The following is a 19,409-nucleotide window of genomic DNA, read 5'->3' on the forward strand; positions in this document are numbered from 1 at the left end:
AATTTTTGGGATACCTCGTGAGCCATCGAGGGATTGAGACCAACCCAGAAAAGATACGGGCGGTGATAGAAATGAGGTCCCCACGAACAGTTAAGGAGGTGCAGAGCCTTACGGGGATATTGACAGCATTAAACCGATTCATTTCGCGAGCCACTGATAAGTGTCACCCTTTCTTCCAAATCATAAAGAAAGGAAAGAAGATGGAATGGACACCGGAATGCGAGGAGGCATTTGGACAGTTGAAGGAATACCTAGCCCGCGCCCCGTTACTATCAACTCCGAGAGAGGGTGACCAGCTGCTTTTGTACTTGGTAATCTCTAAGTGAGCTACCAGCTCGGTCTTAGTCAGGGAAGAAGAAGGGAAGCAACACCCGGTATACTACACAAGCAAGGCCCTAGTGGACGCAGAAACCAAATATCCACTAATGGAGAAGTGGGCGCTGGCTCTGATAACGGCAGCACGCAAACTCCGACCATATTTCCAAGCCCACCAGATCGTTGTGATGACTGACCAGCCCCTTCGGCAAGTGCTTCAAAAACCGGATGCGTCTAGTCGGTTAGTAAAATGGTCTGTGGAGTTGAGCGAATTTGACCTGTCCTACAGACCCCGAGGAGCAATCAAGGCCCAAGCCCTGGTAGATTTTATGGTTGACCGTGTTGAACCAGGGGAAGAGGTCCAGGAGGAACAACCAGCAGAACAGGGGGATTCAAAGGGGATATGGCTGGTAATGGTTGATAGGTCACGTAGTGAACAGGGATCCGGGACAGGAGTTATAATACGAAGCCCATAAGGTATTGAGGTATCCTACGCTGTAAAGTTCGAATTCCAGCTTACGAACAACCAAGCTAAATATGAGGCCTTCATTACTGGGCTCGGTCTTGCACATGCACTACGAGCAGAAAGGGTAGAAATCCGAGCAGATTCCCAGCTAGTATGTAACCAGCTCAACGATCAATTCTAAGTAAGGGAAGAGAAATTGGGACTTTATTTGAAGAAGGCGAAGCAGATGGTTGAACTCTTCAATGAGGTAGAGGTGAAGCAGATATCCTGGAATGAAAATTACCGAGCTGACATGTTGGCTAAGATGGCCGTAACTGTAGATCCCAAATTACTTAAATCAGTTCCACTAGAGGTGAGAACCTCGCCGAGTATAGGAGAGGAAGTAGAGGTAATGAGAGTAAGCACTGAAGAATCCTGGATGGACCCGATTCTTGCATACATCCGCGATGGCGTTTTAACAGAGGACAAAAGGCAAGCAAGAAAGCTAAAGTGCCGAGGAGCGGGGTACACACTACTCGATGGGGTACTCTACCGCCAAGGATTCACTTTGCCCCTTTTGCGATGTGTGGATGATGAGGAGGCAGATTATGTACTAAGGGAGATTCATGAAGGAATTTGCAGCAATCACTCGGGAGCAAGAACTTTAGCCTTCAAGGCACTCCGGCAAGGATACTTCTGGCCAACCATACACCAGGATGCAAAAAAGATGGCAAAAAACTGTAAAACATGCCAAAGCTTCTCTGAGGTTCCCACACAACCCCCAGAAAAGCTGACCACTATGACATCCCCATGGCCTTTTGCTCAATGGGGAATCGACTTGATTGGCCCGTTACCGAAAGGCCGAGGAGCGGCAACCCATGCAATTGTAGCAGTAGACTACTTCACCAAGTGGATAGAGGTGGGGGTCCTTAGCCAAATCACGGAGAGAAAGACAACAGATTTTATCTGGAAGAATATCATCTGCAGATACGGAATCCCTTATACCATCATCACCGATAATGGGAGGCAATTTGACAACAACAACTTCAGAGAGTTTTGCCGGAACCTAGGGGTAGACTTGAATTTTTGCACCCCCGCACACCCCCAGACAAACGGACAAGTGGAAGCAGCCAACAAAGTGGTAAAGAAACTCCTGAAGACTAGACTGGGAGAGAAGAAAGGAGCTTGGGTTGACGAGCTACCAGGGGTACTGTGGGCTTACTGGACAACTCACAAAACCGCTACAGGGGAAACCCCGTTTGCCTTAGCTTTTGGTTATGAGGCGGTAGTCCCAACAGAAATTGGAGTAGAAACACATCGGACAGAATACTTCAATGAGGAGCAAAATGGCGAGCAGATCTGCTTGAACCTGGACCTGCTGGAGGAGAAAAGGGAAGGGGCTTCGCAGAAAGTGGCCCAGTGCCAGCAAAGGGTCACGCGTTATTACAATAAGAACGTACGCGTGAGGCAGTTCCGAACAGAAGATTGGGTGTTCAGGAAGGTGAACCAAAACACCAGGGATCCCAACCATGGAGCTCTTGGTCCGAAATGGGAAGGCCCGTACAGGGTGATACGAGCAACTGGACTAGGATCCTACAAGCTGGCGTACCCAGACGGACAAGAGGTAAAGAGGTCGTGGAACGCCGAGCACTTGAAAAAGTACTTCCAGTAAGTAAAGTGCTCTGCTAGTTTTCATTTTGATAAGTCATTTCTGTTATGAGCACGGTGATTGGTGGCACGCACATATATTCCACATTTTTGTAACACATTCGAAATTCAATAAAGATGAATTCAGTATGGAACCGTTTTGCTAGCAAGCCCATTAAATGTTTACTAAAGCAAGAAAGTGCCTGCTTCTGCTCGGTCAACGAAAGACCAGCAGCTAATCTACGAAAATTCTACTAAGGCAAGAAAGTGCCTGCTTCTGCTCGGTCAACAAAAGACCAGCAGCTAATCCTACGAAAATTCTGCTAAGGCAAGAAAGTGCCTGCTTCTGCTCGGTCAACAAAAGACCAGCAGCTAATCCTACGAAAATTCTACTAAGGCAAGAAAGTGCCTGCTTCTGCTCGGTCAACGAAAGACCAGCAGCTAATCTACGAAAATTTTACTAAGGCAAGTAAATGCCTACTTCTGCTCGGTCAACGAAAGACCAGCAGTTAAATTTACGAAAATTCTACTAAGGCAAGAAAGTGTCTGCTTCTGCTCAATCAACAAAAGACCAGCAGCTAATCCTACGAAAATTCTACTAAGGCAAGAAAGTGCCTGCTTCTGCTCGGTCAACGAAAGGCCAGCAGCTAATCTACGAAAATTTTACTAAGGCAAGTAAATGCCTACTTCTGCTCGGTCAACGAAAGACTAGCAGCTAAATTTACGAAAATTTTACTAAGGCAAATAAGTGTCTGCTCCTGCTCGGTCACTGAAGACCAGCAGGCAATTTTGCAAAAATTTTACTGAGGCAAACAGATGCCTATTCTTGCTTGATGCACTAAAGAACCAACAGGCAAAATCAGATAAATTGTCAAGTTATTTTGCAGAAGCAACCCGTGAGCAAAACCAGACAAGAAAGCCAATAGAGAGCATTTAAAAATTTATAAACGTTCAAATGTTTACAAAGCAAATGACAATCTAGAGTCTTTACAAAAATAGACCTAAGGATTAGGAGGGTCAACGGCCTCAGCAGGTGAAGGGTCAGCTATCTCGGGAGGCGGAAGATCAGCAATACCGGGAGGAGGAGGCGCGGACCCTTGTCCCACTTCAAAAACACGCTGGCCAGCTTCTCCCTCCTGCACCCCATCCAAAGGAACCTCCACCTGCTCCTGCTCATCCTGCTCCTTATCTCCCTGGTCGGCCCCAGCCATATACCTCTCCACCCCAGATTCCAGCTTGCTCATGTCGAGCTCGGGGTATTCTTCCTTAAGAACAGACATGATGCACTTATAGCTGAAAGCAACCCCAGAGTCATACTCGGCATCCAGCCGATCATCCACATCAGCGGATTTGCTTTTCTCCTCAGCCAGCTGGTCACTCAGGGATTTGATCTCTCCCTCAAGGGCGGTCCTCAGAGTATCCCTTTCACTTTGAGTAGCCTAAAGATTGGACTTCATATCACCCAACTCACCCTCAAGCTTGGAGGAAGTGGACTCAGCAACCGCAACTTTTTCTTCAAGCTCCGTAAGCTGCTTGTTCAGCTCGGCCAGCTTCTCCTTGGAGCGATCAGTAGATTCAACTTTCTTTTTCAACTCCTGGTTATCAGCTTGAAGCTTCCTTTCATGACGCGCGGACCCGGTCTTGTAGCACGAGACCATTGTGGCCAGCCTGAAGGAGACTCTTTGAACATAAGTAACTAACTCGGAGAGGTTCATGCTCTCGATGTCCTTCACCATCTTGGGCCCAACCGATTTTCTATAATCCTTCTGATATGGGCTCAGGTAGTCACCTTGATCCCGAGATGGAAGAGGAGAAGATCGGTCCCCAGACTGCAAGCTGACCTCATGACTCTTGTCGGAAGTTTTCTCCCCACCACTCTTACGAGGTGGAGGAGGGGGCAGAGCAGGAACAGGCGCCTTGGAAGGACCGACGCTGGGTTTCTTTGGAAGAGAAGGAGGGTTGCTGGAGCTACTCGGAGCCCGACCACGCTTTCTGCTCATCGCGCTCAGGATCTTGTTATCCATTCCGGCGGCAATATCTACTAAGCCCGAACCGACCAAGCTTGTTGGTGACAGGAGGTCTTGGCAAGTAGATGTGTTCAACAGAGCAGTTTCCACATGAAGCAAAGGTCGGTCTTCAAGGTCCTTCACCAAACCCCACGATTCTGAAATAACAAATAAGGTTAAAGAACCCAATGAGTGGCAATTTGAGAAAGAATATAGGCAAAAAATGAACGACCTGGGGTGACAAACTGCGTTGGAAGGTAAAGATCACCACCCAACGAACGGAGCGCTGAACACCACTTTCCCCCAGCAAAGAAGAATTTGTTCTTCCAATTTTTGCACGAGGAGGGGAAACCAGTGATTGGCTTTCTCTTCGCAGAACTGGACATGAAGTAGTACCAGCCCGCCTCCTTTGGGCTGCTTCGCAGCTGATACAAATGCTTTACTTCAACAAGGGAAGACTCCTCCGACCCGCACCTCTCCCACAACACAAACATAGCCGATAGAACCCTCCACCCGTTCGGGTGTAGCTGACCTGGGGCCAGGTGCATACGTCCCAATATCTTGGCAAAATAACGCTGAAGGGGCAGCCGAGCTCCTAGTTTGAAACTCTCTAGGTGCATCGTCACATACCCCCGCGGAGGCCGACTAGGAACGTCACCCTTTCCAGGAACTATAAGGAGAACCTCCTCAGGAATGTCGTAGAGGTTCCTAAGCTTGAATAGGTCAGTTTGGGTGGTGGCGCAGACTATGTAGTCGATAGGGTAGGAATCCGCCTCCACCCTATGCCCAAGGTTTCTTTTCTTAGGTGGTCGGCTTGGCTCGGAGCTGCTTTCCTCACCATCACCCACTTCTTCAGGGATCCCAACCCCACCAGAACTGTGGTTCTCACCAGAGCTCGACGCAGGTCCACCTCTATTCCCTACAAGCTCTAGTTCGGGGGAGGGAGAGACAACCAAGGGGCGTGGGTATTCGAGGGTATCCCTACCATGGGAAGGACCTACACTACTGGAGGGACCTAAGAAATCGGTGGGTATTGACACGTTGAGGCATGAATCCCCTGACTCTTCATCACCCTCATCAACAATTAACTTTCTTTTCCGGTTTGACATATCGGAATCCCAAAAGAAAACAAAGAAAACTCGAGTATACGGATACAAAAGGGGGCAACATGGAACCCAATCAACAACAACCAGAGAAGAGATTAAAAGCAGTACCTGAAATGAACTGGCCCTGATAGCGCTGCCGTGACAGAGAAAAAACCAGCAAGTAGAAACTCCGGACGCAGGAAGTGTGAATAAAGTTCAGAAAGGGGGTAGGTTAACGACGGAGAGACGAGTAACAAAACGATGATGATGTAAGTCTAAGGATTTGAAACGAAAAGGGGGAAATGAAAGCATTTAAGTGATGGAGATGCCAGCTCACTCACTGTACATCGAGGACAGATAGCCCGTCGTTTCAAATTTCAAATACGAAGAGTCTGGAGATGCCACGTCACCAACTGTTACAAGAGGCCAGGCTAGATACAAGCCCAGATACGCAATGGACATGCTCATTTAGGCCCATGCTCAGGTCAAAATCTCCCTTGAAGAAAAATGATACCTCAGGTCCGTCCCGGTAGACAGAAGACCAGAGGAGAAGCCCCCGGATTGGTAAGATTTGACTATCAGTTTTTACTCTTGACTCATTTCACTCACAAGACCAGAAACTGAGGGACTGGTGTTAAACAAATAAAAGCACCAGGTCGGCCATGCTACTATTTACACCCTGGCGTGAATCACCTCAGCCAAATGGTACGAGCAGAACAGGGGGCAACATGAGCCGATCAGAAACGAATACTGACCAGAGGTATATATCGAGCCGATACCCGTCCCCTAAAAAGCAGAAACACGATCTCACAGAATCACGGTAGTTGCGCTTTCCCCAGAACTGTTGCGGGAGACGCGAGATCCCACGTTTGCCCATAATGCAGCAGTTAGAGTCTCATGAGGGGCTGCCACTACCCGAAAAAGGTGGGATGAAGGGCAAACGAGAACGTGGGGACAACGGCTATAAAAGAAGGAGAAATCGATGAGAAATGGGGACAGAAAAACAGAGAGAGGGAAAACGCTGCCAAATTGAAACCAGGCTATTTTCCTACAAACTTCGACCAAATCAGAAACCATTCTTGAATCTAAATTTAACTGTTTTCCCGTAAACACCTTGTGCTAACTTAGGCATCGGAGGGTTTACGCCGGCAAAACCACCGGCGTCTTTGATCCGTTTTTGGTGAACGCAGGTCTAGTAAGGGAAAGGAGTGTGATTCCAACCCCAGTGGTTCGAGCAACAGTTGACAATACAAACGTTGGTGAAAGAATCTAGTCGTTCAAAAGGCGAGCAGATTTAAGCATCAACAGAATCAAAATGGGAAAGGAAAGGAGAAAATCCAAGATACAGCCAAAGACCAAAATGGTAACTCGAATAAAGGATCTAGATTCGGGGTGCTCCTTGATGATGATGATGATGGAGGGAATAATCCAAAAGAGGGCAATGAATCCTCGGTTGCCATTTTGAGTAGCAGCATGCCCACAACTACAGCACCTCATGTGGTAAACAGAAGCGAAGATATTGCTGCGAAAAAGACATCTTTTGATCCCAAGATAGTTGCTAAAAAACCTTTACGAGCCCAAAACGAAAAAAACCATAAAACAAAAAAAGCCCAGAACACAGCCCTTCTCCCTGGACCGTCACAAGCCACTCCCATGCAAAACCTTGACCTCTCACGTACCCCCCCTCAAATTCATGCCTCACAAAACCCCCTGATCCCTGCCTTAGTTCCCACAAGTTTAAACCCGCAGCACCACTCGGCAATCTCTTTTGTTGTTAGCGGAGCTGCTTCTATTGACTATCCCCCCACCTTCATAACTCCTACACCTGCAACAATGTTATACAACTACCAAGATCAACAGCATGATCCGATAGGGAAGCCACCTGATCTGGGAAGTGTGAAAATGAATGATAACATGGCGGAAGATAGTGATGATAGCGACTACCTGGGCACCAGTGAGGAGGAGGGCTCGGGAACTTCTGATGATGACACATCCGTGGTTAATGAGCGAGAAATGGAATTGGAGCTGGAGGCCTTAAGGTCCCTACCGTGAGGCTGTTGCCCCTGTTTAAAATCCCTCACCCGTTAGTTAATTACCTCACGTGTCTATCCATTATGTTTTGGAATTGTCAAGGAGCAGCTTCGAAAGGCTTTCGTCTGACTTTCAGGAATTTAATTAAAACTTTTAACCCTGCCATGGTTGTGGTGTTGGAGCCTCGAATTAATGGAAGGAAAGCTGATGCTTTTATTAAGAATAGCGGGTTTGAGTGTTCACATCGTGTGGAAGCTGAGGGTTTCTCGGGTGGGATTTAGATACTTTAGAACAATGGGTATGAGGTTAACATCATATGGAACCATAAGCAATACATCCATTTTGAAGTTTTCGAGAATAATTCCTTAATTTCTTGGGTAACGGCTGTCTATGCGAGTCCCATCCCTGCAGTTCGGAAACAATTGTGGCATCATCTGGGGGAAATTGCTAACTGAACTCAAGAACCTTGGCTGGTGGAGGGTGATTTTAATGCAATCCTTTATGCTTTTGAAAAGAAAGGGGGGCCTAACAAGAAAAGTGGTGTTTGCTCGCTTTTCAAGAATTGGTTTCAATCTCATAATCTTTGTGACATCGAATTCAAAGGCCCCCGATTTACATGGTCGCGTGGCAATCTTTACAAAAGATTAGATCGGGTAGTATGTAATGATGAATGGCTGAACAAGTATACTGAGAAAATGGTGCTGCATTTTCCGGAGGTGGATTCGGATCATCGGCCTGTTCTTGTTAAGTTCAGTGAAACTGATGTTGTATACAAAGCCAATAACCCATTCTGGGTTTTATCAGTTTGGCCCACGAATGAGAATTTTGGAAACTTTGTTGCTTCAAACTGGAATTCTAATACAGACTATGTGGAGATGGTTCGTGATTTCACTTCCAAAATCTTGAAATGGAATAAAGTGACATTTGGAAATATTTTTTAGAGGAAAAGAAGGCTCTTAGCCAGGCTTGGAGGAATACAACAGGCTCTTGAAGTTAAGCCGACCAGAGGCCTTGAGCATTTGGAGAAGAAATTGAAGAAAGAGTTGGAGTCTCTGACTCAAGAGGAAATGTACTGGCAAAAAAAATCTCGGAAGGATTGGATTTTGTTGGGAGACCGGAATACAAATTTCTTCCACCAAAAAACCCTTGCACGGAGACGTAAAAACCACATTATAGCTATCATGGATGAATCAGGTTCTTGGCTATATGATACTGAGGCGATTAAATGGCATGCTATTAGTTGTTTTTCTTCTCTATATACTAATGATAACTCTTGTTCTATTTCTTATCCATACAGAGGATATTTTCCAAGCATTGAAGAATCTACAGGGCAATATCTTATGTTACCTATCACAGATGATGAGATCAAGCACATCATATTTAGTATGAAGCCTCTTAAAGCTCTGGGTGTTGATGGATATTCTGCTCTCTTCTATCAAAGCCAATGACACTTTGTTGGTGGATCCATTAACCGGTTGGTGAAGGAAATCTTCATAAGTGGTCGAATGCCAGAGGATATCAATCGTACCTTGCTGGTGCTTATTCCAAAAGTGGACAATCGCACAAGTTTGAAGATGTATCGGCCTATCAGCTTGTGCACGGTCACTTATAAAATTATCACCAAGTTAATTGCTAATCGGCTAAAGGCCGTCCTCCCCGATCTTATTGGTCGACAGCAAATAAGTTTTGTCCCAGGCCGGCACATTATTGAGAACATGGTGGTGGAGCAAGAGGTTATTCATACAATGAGGACAAAAGCTGGAGGGATGGGGCAGATGGCAATTAAAGTTAATTTGGAAAAAGCATATGATCGGCTGAGTTGGAACTTTATATTTGAGACTTTAGTTGAGGCCGGCATACCCATGAATTTGACTCGGATTATAATGGAATGTGTTACTACTTCCCGAATGAATGTTCTATGGAATGGGGACTTTACAGATGAATTTAAACCTTGAAGGGGGATTCGTTAGGATGATCCTATATCCCCCTACATTTTTGTGTTGTGCATTGAATGCCTTAGTCATGGCATTTGTAGTACTGTAAAGGCCGGAAAATGGAAGTCCATTCGGTTGTCTCGCCAATGGACCCCTCTTACCCACCTTTTCTTCGCGGATGACTTGCTCTTATTTGCAGAAGCCTCACCTGATCAAGCTAAAAGTATTAGTGCCGTCCTTGATGAATTTTGCTGCAGCTCTGGTGAAAAGGTTAATCAACAAAAAACCACACTCTATTTCTCCTCTAATGTCTCTACGGGGGTGGCTAGGAAAATTGGGAAGACTCTTGATTTTACCATCACAAATAATCTTGGTAGATACCTTGGTATGCCCCTTCTCAACTCGAGGGTAACCAAGAACACTTACCAAGAAATTGTTGACAAGGTGGAGAAAAGGCTGCCAGCTTGGAGTGCTTCTCACCTTTCCTTAGCTGGCCGTATAACTCTCGCTCAATCTGTTCTCCAAGCTATTCCGATTTATGCCATGCAGACGACAAATCTTCCAATTAGTGTCAAGAGCAAGATTGACCTAGCTTGTAAATGTTTTTTATGGAGTGGCAACGCAAAAGGGAGGAAACTTAGTCAAATTATTTGGAGCACAGTTTGCCAACCAAAAATTAGTGGGGGTTTGGGTTTCAAAAACCGAGGCTATGAATCAAGCTATGCTAATGAAGTTGTGTTGGGGATTAATCTCTTCGAGTGAGAGCCTTTGGGCTAAAGTTTTGGGCACGAAGTATGGTATTAACCCCGTGCATCCTCCAGTTGAACTGCCTAATAAAAATTGCTCCTATTTTTGGCGATCGATCAGTAAACTGTGGAACACAACTATTAAGGGTATTGGTTGGTCTATTGGTAATGGTGAGTATGCACGGTTTTGGTGGGATTGCTGGGCTACTAAAAAACAGCCCCTCATTGATTATGCTATTGCCCCAATTGGTGAGGATATCCTTCAGGGGAAAGTAGTTGATTTTGTAAATCAGAAGAGCCAATGGAAATGGGAAATTTTTAGCCCTTTGTTACCGAACCATATTCTTCTCAAAATTGCATCTATTCAGCTGCCAAGACCTGAAAGGGGAAAGGATCAGGTTTACTGGTTGGCTTCCAGTAAGGGTAACTTTACTGTAAGATCGGCCTATCACTACCTAGCGAGCTCTGAGTATGAGGAGAAGGATTCGAGTTGGCTCCTTGCTTGGCGATGGAAAGGACCCCAAACTATTCGCACTTTCATTTGAACTGTCTTGTATGAGCGACTCAAGACAAAAAAGGAGCTGATGAGACGGCATATTGTTTCTAATGGCAATTGTGACAGGTGTGGTTTGGAGTTGGAGAGCACTCTTTATGTTCTTAGAGATTGCCCCATGGCTCAACGAATCTGGAGCTACTTTGTTCCACAGAGATCCCAAGTAGAGTTCTATTCTAAACCCTTGAAGGGGCGGATAAGCGGGAATCTCCAAAGCAAGGAGACGTTCCGGAAGAACCTAGACTAGAGCTGCATTTTTGGTTTCGCCATTTGGAGGTTGTGGTACTGGTGTAACCAAGCTCAGTTTAATAATGTTTATGTTGACAACAATCACATGGTCCAGGATATAACTATACGGGCTGAGGAAAATCAATGGCTTAATGATTCTTTGAGCACCTTGACAGCCACCAAGAGCAGAATATGGATTTCCTGGTCGCCTCCTACATGGCCCTGGTGCAAGCTAAATTCGGATGGGTCATGCAAAAGCTCGGGATTGTCAAGATCACAATGGTCAATGGATTCGAGGCTTTGGGCTAAATATCGACTGCTGCTCTATTACAATTGCTGAGTTATGGCGATTGTATCAAGGGTTAATGATTACTTGGGAGATTGGGATTCGGTGGCTTTTGGTGGAAGTGGATAGTTTATGTGTAACTCAGCTGACTGCTAGCTCCGCTGTACCCTGCAATGCTTATTCGCAGCTGACTTTGTCTATCCAGGAGCTTTTGAAGCGTGAATGGCATGTGCACGTTAAGTATATTTATCGTGAAGCTAACTTTGCTGCTGATGCTCTTGCTCATTATGCTGATTCTCTACCTGTGGGTCTCCATATTTTTAATTCTCCTCCGGCCTCTATCAATCACTTCTCCTTCATGATTTGTATGGGGTGGTTTATCCCCATTTTGTTTTATCTTAACTCTCTTTGAGGAGCCCCTATATACCCAAAAAAAAAAAAAAATTAATGCCGCAAACAACACATTTGTCTTACATCACTTTGACAAGAAATCCATCATCTGGTAATTCAACCATAACCGAATTCGGGAGAGGCCCCGAAAGGTTAACATCGACAAGAATCCTAGCATAATACACCTACCTTTTTTTTTTTAGTGGCTTTATTAATTTGCAGAGGCAGACCAATTCCTTGAGCTATCCTCATTAAATTTTTAGGATTCCAAAATTCTGAACTCATCTCATATAGTCTAAAAAGGAACCAATTTATGGGATTAGATCCCCGAGGCTCAGTAAGCCTACCAATAAGATTATTTTTTGCACGAACCAACAATTTGTTGAAGGGTAGATTATTCAACCTTATAACAAACAGTTTCTCCCTCACTGGTGGAACAGGTAAAATTTCGGGCTCAAATCCAAGACTTCGAACATTAGTCTTAACAGCGGCAGTACTAAAAGCCTCCGCTTGGTCATCATTAACTTTAGCCTTATCCTTGTCAGCCATAAAATGCTGCTTGAAGTGATCCGTCAGTGAGGGATGTTTAATGAGCAAGTCTGACAACCCAGCCATGAACCTTTCCATGGCAGGATCCGCCATGGCAAGCACCCCAAAGGGAAGCTCGGAAGGGAAACTAGAGCTCAGAAGGAAAATAATCGCACAAGAAACGTAAGAAAGGTATGAAATTAAAATGCTACTTTTACTAACATGTTATAGAGTGTTTAGTTCTGAGTTTTTAAGTTATAGTATTAAAATATTTAGTAAATACTAACTGTTGTGACTTGTAACTAATGTTAATTTGATCTATCACTTGTATGATGAAAAACTAATAATATCTTTACAATTTTGGTCAAAATTATTATTAAAAATTTTTATTATTATCTATTATTAATTTTTATTTTATATTTACAATTTTTTTTTTACAATAACTGTAACTTTTAAGTTATAATATCTTAATATGAAATAGCACCATAATTGTGTATAATTTTTAAGTGACATTACATAGTGTCATGATCCAAGAGAAGTCTAAACATATTCTTACAATTCAATTCGAGACTAAAACAGTCACATCACAACATATAACGATAATAGTTTGTTACAAAATTATAGATAAAAATAATTTTTAGTAAGATCGTTTCTTTATCACATCACAACGTGTACATAAATACCACCATTCAATCATAGTAATAATGTATATGTACTGATCACTGAATTTAAAATTATCACAAACAAATTATCATGGAATGATGATCGACAATTAGAACCGCAAATGGACAGCATTGCTATATTCAAATTAATTTATAGTAGATGTCTATCTATTTCTTGTGCTAAATATTTTTATTTTATCTTTCTAAAGTAAGGAGGGTTCAAGATACATATATTACATTATATAGAAAATAAAAATTTGACTATGTTACCTCACTGTGTGGACACCGTTAGATGGTTAGAAAATGAATAAATTATGACAATTTGATGATACCCAAATTACAAGGTACGGTACCCATATACACTATAGTCACAACCGCATAAAAAGATTAATTAAAACGAGCTGATGATGCTGATCATCCACAAAGCTGGATTAATTCATCTACCAACACATCAATGTCTTCGTCCCCTTTCAATTACGAGGTAAAATTAATCACTTCTCATTCATTGTAAACTATTTGCCAAGAATTTGCTTTTTCCTTCATATGTGAAGTAAATAAATTTATGACGGCAACATCTCTAGTAATTTATAATTCTCATCCACAACAATCAATTACATTAATTTGTATACAAACTTGTATTTATCCTGTATTTATTTTCATGTAATGCCTATGTAAAGGCCCTTCATTTTAAATACCAATACAATGTTAAAGTACAAGACTAATTTTCATTCTATTACAATATATATATATATCATAACATATTTAAGGATCGGTTTGCAACATACCACTACGATAACTAATGTTCGAGTTGGATTTTTCTGATAGTATCTAGAAATATAGTCGACCCCAATATACTCAGAATTTGTTACCGTCGAGCTGACCTCATAAGTACAACCGGAGCCTATGTTGGCGGTCTGGTTTACAAGTACAACCTGAGGTTCATGTGAATGACCTGATTTAAGAATACAACCTTAAACCTCCATGAGCGACCGGAAAACTCACCAGTCTGATCTATAAGTGAAGTAATTCGACTTTGAAATTTATTTTTCCGACCCGAGAATTAGCTCGACATGGAAGATTATTGGTTAAAATAACGTGGTCTAATCTCTAGGAAAGTTGTGTGCCACGATTTATTTAAATCGACTCCAACTGACTACCACTTGCAACTGCTGAAGAAAGCGGGTTGAAGTTAAGGAAGTAACCGTCCACGACTAATAGCCTATTTAAACTGAAGAATGCATTAGGTGAAGGGGTTAGAAAAATGAACAAAAAATTCTACAAGTCACCTATCTAAATGCTTTAATAGTACCTACAAGATTTTTAACTAATTCCTTGATTTTCACTTTTCACGATTCTTCCTTCTCGTTTGTCTTTCTCTTATACACAATTTCTGACTTAAGCATCGGAGGGACTACACCGGAACCCCACCGGCGTATCCTAACCATGTTTTATGGTTGGCAGGTATATAAAATTGTGTTCAGACTGACGTTTGAGCTTGGATTCGCACTATGATTCCCCAAAAGAAAAAAAATTCAGCTGTTGAGGTCGTTTTTCGACATCAACATCTAGGCGCCGTCTATCGGGAGCAGTGCGAAAAGCCATATGTTTGAAGATTTAGAAGGAGAAGTCTATCATATTACGAAATAACGATGGATGATAATGATAAAGATAGGCGGACCTTGCGCCAATTGGAGGAGGAAATGAATGCCACGACAAATAAGAGATGGAGAGAAGGGATTGAGAGGCCAATGGCAAGATTTAAGGAGATGATTAGAGGGTTGGTTGATGCCCAAGTCAGAGGGGCTCAAGTTCGAGCTAGTGATTCAGAGAGTAGTGGAGTGCGAGAGAGGGAATTGCTTGGTGGTGAACAGCAGAGCGGAATGGGACTACCACAAGTTGCGGTAGAATAAGAGAATAGAAGTGCAGGAGAACAAGTGAATGAGTTGAGGGGGAGAATCAATGACTTGAATAAAGAAAAGAAGAGGGAAGAGTTGAGAGACCCCTAATAGGCAAATGAGCTTGAGCAGCGAATGCTGCAATTTCAAAAAACTTTAGAGGCATTAGAGGCGAACATAGAGGGCAAGAAAGTGGTAGGAATGTTGTTACTTCATAACGAGTCCCCCTTGGTATGCGAAGTGATGGCGGTAACTTTGCCACCTAAGTATGTGGTTCCAGCCTTGGTGTATGAAGGAAAAACTAACCCGAATCATCACGTGGAAAAGTTTAATGAGATGACCGGGCTTCAAGGTTTGAGTGATTTTCAAAGGTGTCGTGTTTTCCTTTAACCTTAGAAGGACAAGCACGGGAGTGGTACCAGAGATTAAAGAAGGGAAGCATAGGAAATTTCAAGGAGTTATGTGAGCTTTTCGCTGTGCGTTTTAGAGGTTAATGCATACCAGAGCAAGATACGAGCAAATTGAGAAAATTGGTCTAAGGAGAATTTGAAAGTTTGAGGAGCTTTGTGACCAGGTATCATAAAGATGTTATCGATCTAGGGGCCTTTGATCATTTAGATGCTCTTGAGGGATTAAAGAAGGGGTTGAGAATCAATCGATTGTGGAATAGCTTATATAGTAAGGGGATAACAACATATGCTGAGGCGTACGACCAGGCAAAATTGGATATGAAAATTGAAGATGCAAAGGAAGAAAATAGGAGAATGGAAATGCAGACAAGGGGTCCAATGAGAAAGAGAGACCTGAGAAGGAGATGAGATAACTTTGGGAATAGATCGAGGATGAACACGGATGATAGGCATCATTACGATAGAAAGTTGTTCAATTAGAGACAACTAGAAAGGCCGGGTCGAGATTGGAAAAGAAATCGTGAGAGAAGAGAAATCTCATTAATAAAAAGGGGCTAAGAGGAAGGAAATAATTATGGGAGGAACTAATGCGAGAATCGAGTAAGAGGCTACAATAGGTTGCCATTGCCTATAGACCGGAGAGAATCGAGATCTGACCAGAGGGTGAACTTACTAGAGCATAGTGGAAGATACACACCAGTGAACACGTGTAGAGCAGAAATATATACTGCAATAAAAGATAAGAGGTTACTAACACCTCCAAAGCTGATTGTAGGGGGTCTGGGAGGAAGTGCTCACCACAAGTATTGCAATTTTCACCGGACATGGAATTGTCGATTGCATAGACTTGAAAGAACATATTGAGTGGCTAGTGCAAAATCAATATCGAAAGGAGTATGTGGATGACGAATGAAGAGGTGGGAGAAGATGTGACATCAGAGATAATGTAGCGATGATGATTATGAGAGGGCCAACCCAGGAGACCCAAACTGCTCGAGGAGAAATTATAGTAGATATTCATTAAAAAGTTATGAGGTAAATTTTAATGTTCCGACACCAAAGAAAAAGTGGGTTTAAAGGGTGCCGATCATGTTTACGGACGAGGACGAGGAAGCGATTGCACATCCACATGAGTATGCGCTTGTAGTAAAGGTTGCCTTGGCAAGACAGGAATTAAACGGGGCTCTTCTAGATGGGGGAAGCTCGGTCGGTATTTTGTTTAAGAAAACTCTAAACGAAGTACAAATAGGAGACCTCAGGCTTGATCCAGTTCGCTAAAGGGGTTTGGCGGAGCTGAATTGATTCCCCTCGGGTTGATTGACTTGCCACTGACAATAGGGTCCAGCCCACTACAAAAGACAGTGATGGTGACATGGGTGGTAGTTAATGAGCCAAGCCCTTATCAAGTTATTTTAAGCAGACCGTTCAATAGGATAGCAGGAGCAGTAAGCTCAACCCACATGCAATGTGTAAAGTTTAGAGTTCAAGGTAGGGTTGGAGTGATGAGGGGCCAACAACAAATAGCTTGAAGTTGTTACGCTACCGCTGCGAGAGAATCCATGCAGATCACGAGTATTGATCCATGAGTTAAGAATAGATTGTACCAACAACGACCTAATGAAGAAATGAAACAAGTGTCGGTGGGTGAGGATGATCTGAACAGAGTGGTAAAAGTGGGAAAAAAAATGACGGATGACATTTCCAATGAGCTTCAAAATTTATTGATGGAGTTCCAGGGCCGAGCTGGGAAGGATCGTACAAAGTACACTCATTTGGTAATGGGGCATATAAGTTAAATTATCAGGATAACAGGGTCGTCACCAAGGTATGGAATGCAGAGCACCTGCGGAAAATACTACCAGTAGGCTAATCTTACTAATGATCTTGTTTGCTTTTTTTCTTTAAATATGCTAGGAAAGTTTGTTTCTTTGCTATTTCGATTTGTTTGTGTTCAATTCTGTAATTTCTGTTATATTAATATCAATGAGGTTATTCAGAAGTGCAACTCTATTTCTCAACTTGTCTACTTGTGACCGGTTTTACTTGAGATTGAGATTGACTCTTGGCCTTGTTGAGATCCACCGTGAAAAATTTATCCAATCTTATTGAGATTGAGATTGGCTTTTGGCCTTGTTGAGGTCCAACCTAAAAAATTTATCCAATCTTTTTGAGATTGAGATCGGCTTTTGGCCTTGTTGAGGTATGACATGAAAAATTTATCCAATCTTATTCAGATTGAGATTGGCTTTTGGCCTTGTTGAGGTCCAACCTAAAAAAATTTATCCAATCTTATTGAGATTGAGATCGAGATCGGCTTTTAGCGTTGTTGAGGTCTGACGTGAAAAATTTATCCAATCTTATTGAGATTAAGATCGACTTTTGGCTTTGTTGAGATCCAACGTAAAAAATTATCCAATCTTATTGAGATTAAGATGGGCTTTTGGCCTTGTTGAGGTACGACCTGAAAAATTTATCCAATCTTATTGAGATTGAGATGGGCTTTTGGCTTTGTTGAGATCCGACCTGAAAAATTTATCCAATTTTATTGAGATTGAGATCGGCTTTTGGTCTTGTTGAGGTCCGACGTGAAAAATTTATCCAATCTTATTGAGATTGAGATAGACTTTTGGCTTTATTGAGGTCCGACGTGAAAAATTTATCCAATCTTATTGAGATTGAGATCGGCTTTTGGCTTTGTTGAGGTCTGAAGTGAAAAACTCATCCAATCTTATTGAGATTGAGATCGACATTTGGGCTTTAATGAGGTCCTACATGAATAATTATCCGGCCTTATTTGAGATAGATGTTTACATTTAAGTCTTGCTGAGGTTCTACCTAAATAACTATCCGGTCCTATTGGAGATTGAGATTTACATTTTGGTCTTATTGAGGTTTTACATGAATAATCATTTGGTCTTATTTGAGATTGAGGTCGACATTTGGACTTTATTAAGGTCTTACGTGAATAATTATCCTCTCCTATGGAAATCGAATTCGACAATTGGACATTATTGAGGTCCAACGAAAATAGATTGACTCAGACTTATCAAGATCAAGGTCATTAAATTTTAGTCCAACCTAATTTGATTATTTGATATTCTCATCTAAATTATTTGCTCCAACTTTAGATCGACATTTATTATTTTGCAATCATCCTCGCCTCATTTAGGTTGACAAATTATTGTAATTTTGTTGAGGTCGACATTTGAGCATGGTAGGGCCTACGGTTGAGGTCAATATTTTAACTTGGTAGGATCTAAGTTTGCGGTCAACATTTTAGCTTAGTAGGATATATGGTTGAGGTCGACATTTTAGCTTGGTAGGGCCTACAGTTGAGGTCAACGTTTTAACTTGGTAGGATCTACGGTTGAGGTCGACATTTTTGTTTGGTGGGACTGCAATTGAGTTGCGGTCAACATTTTAGCTTGGTACGATCTGCAGTTGAGGTCGACATTGTAGCTTGAGGTCTATAGTTGATGAGGATATCTTTTCTCGAGGTCTTTAGTGAGGTCAACATTTGAGCTTCTTAAGGTCGACCTTTCTAGCCTAGTTACGGTCGGCAATAGCCTATACATCTTCAGTCTTGTTGTGGCCGGCATTAGCTTTGTTCCGCTTTACACTATCTTTCTTCCGATTATGGCCATATTCCTTTTTCTTTTTTGTTTCAGTTTCCAATACCGTTCATGTCTTCTCAGTATTGAAAACTATGGGACTGATGTTGGGTTTTGAGAAAATTTTCTATTTTTAAATAATTAGTTTTCAACACCGAAAATGGATTTTCAGTATTGAAAACTAGGGGACTGGTGTTTGGGTTGGATTTTTCTGATAGTGTCTAGAAATATAGTCGACCCCAATCTACTCAGAATTTATTACCGCCAAGCTGACCTCATAAGTACAACCCAGAGCCTATGTTGGCGGTCTGGTTTACAAGTACAACTTGAGGTGTATGTGAATGACCTGATTTAAGAATACAACCTTAAGCCTCCATGAGCGATCGGGAAACTCGCCAGTCTGATCTAGAAGTGAAGTAATCCGACCTTGAAATTCATTTGTCCAACCTGAGAATTAGCTCAACATGGAAGATTACTGGTTAAAATAATGTGGCCTAATCTCTAGGAAAGTTGTATGCCACGATTTATTTAAACCGCCTCCAACCGACAACCACTTGCAACTGCTGAAGAAAGCGGGCTGAACTTAAGGAAGTAACCATCCACGACCAAGAGCCTATTTAAACTGAAGAGCGCATCA

The 19,409-nt window shown here is 42.6% G+C and overlaps 2 protein-coding genes across 2 annotated transcripts; one reads left to right on the plus strand and one right to left on the minus strand.

Moving 5' to 3' along the window:
* Nucleotides 1–3,408: 3,408 nt before the first annotated feature.
* On the minus strand, nt 3,409–5,522 carry LOC107174313 (uncharacterized). The gene is made up of 3 exons (XM_052439848.1): nt 4,646–5,522; nt 3,910–4,571; nt 3,409–3,846 (listed from the first exon to the last, which is right to left on the minus strand). The coding sequence occupies exons 1-3, from the start codon at nt 5,520–5,522 to the stop codon at nt 3,409–3,411; spliced, it is 1,977 nt and encodes a 658-aa protein (XP_052295808.1).
* Nucleotides 5,523–8,224: 2,702 nt separating this feature from the next.
* Nucleotides 8,225–8,977, plus strand: LOC107174314 (uncharacterized). Its single transcript, XM_015525096.1, has 2 exons — nt 8,225–8,407; nt 8,471–8,977. Exons 1-2 carry the CDS (start codon nt 8,225–8,227, stop codon nt 8,975–8,977), a joined length of 690 nt encoding a protein of 229 aa, XP_015380582.1.
* Nucleotides 8,978–19,409: the final 10,432 nt, after the last annotated feature.

The sequence above is a fragment of the Citrus sinensis genome, chromosome 4, assembly GCF_022201045.2.
Source record: "Citrus sinensis cultivar Valencia sweet orange chromosome 4, DVS_A1.0, whole genome shotgun sequence".
NCBI classification, from domain to species: Eukaryota; Viridiplantae; Streptophyta; class Magnoliopsida; order Sapindales; family Rutaceae; genus Citrus; species Citrus sinensis.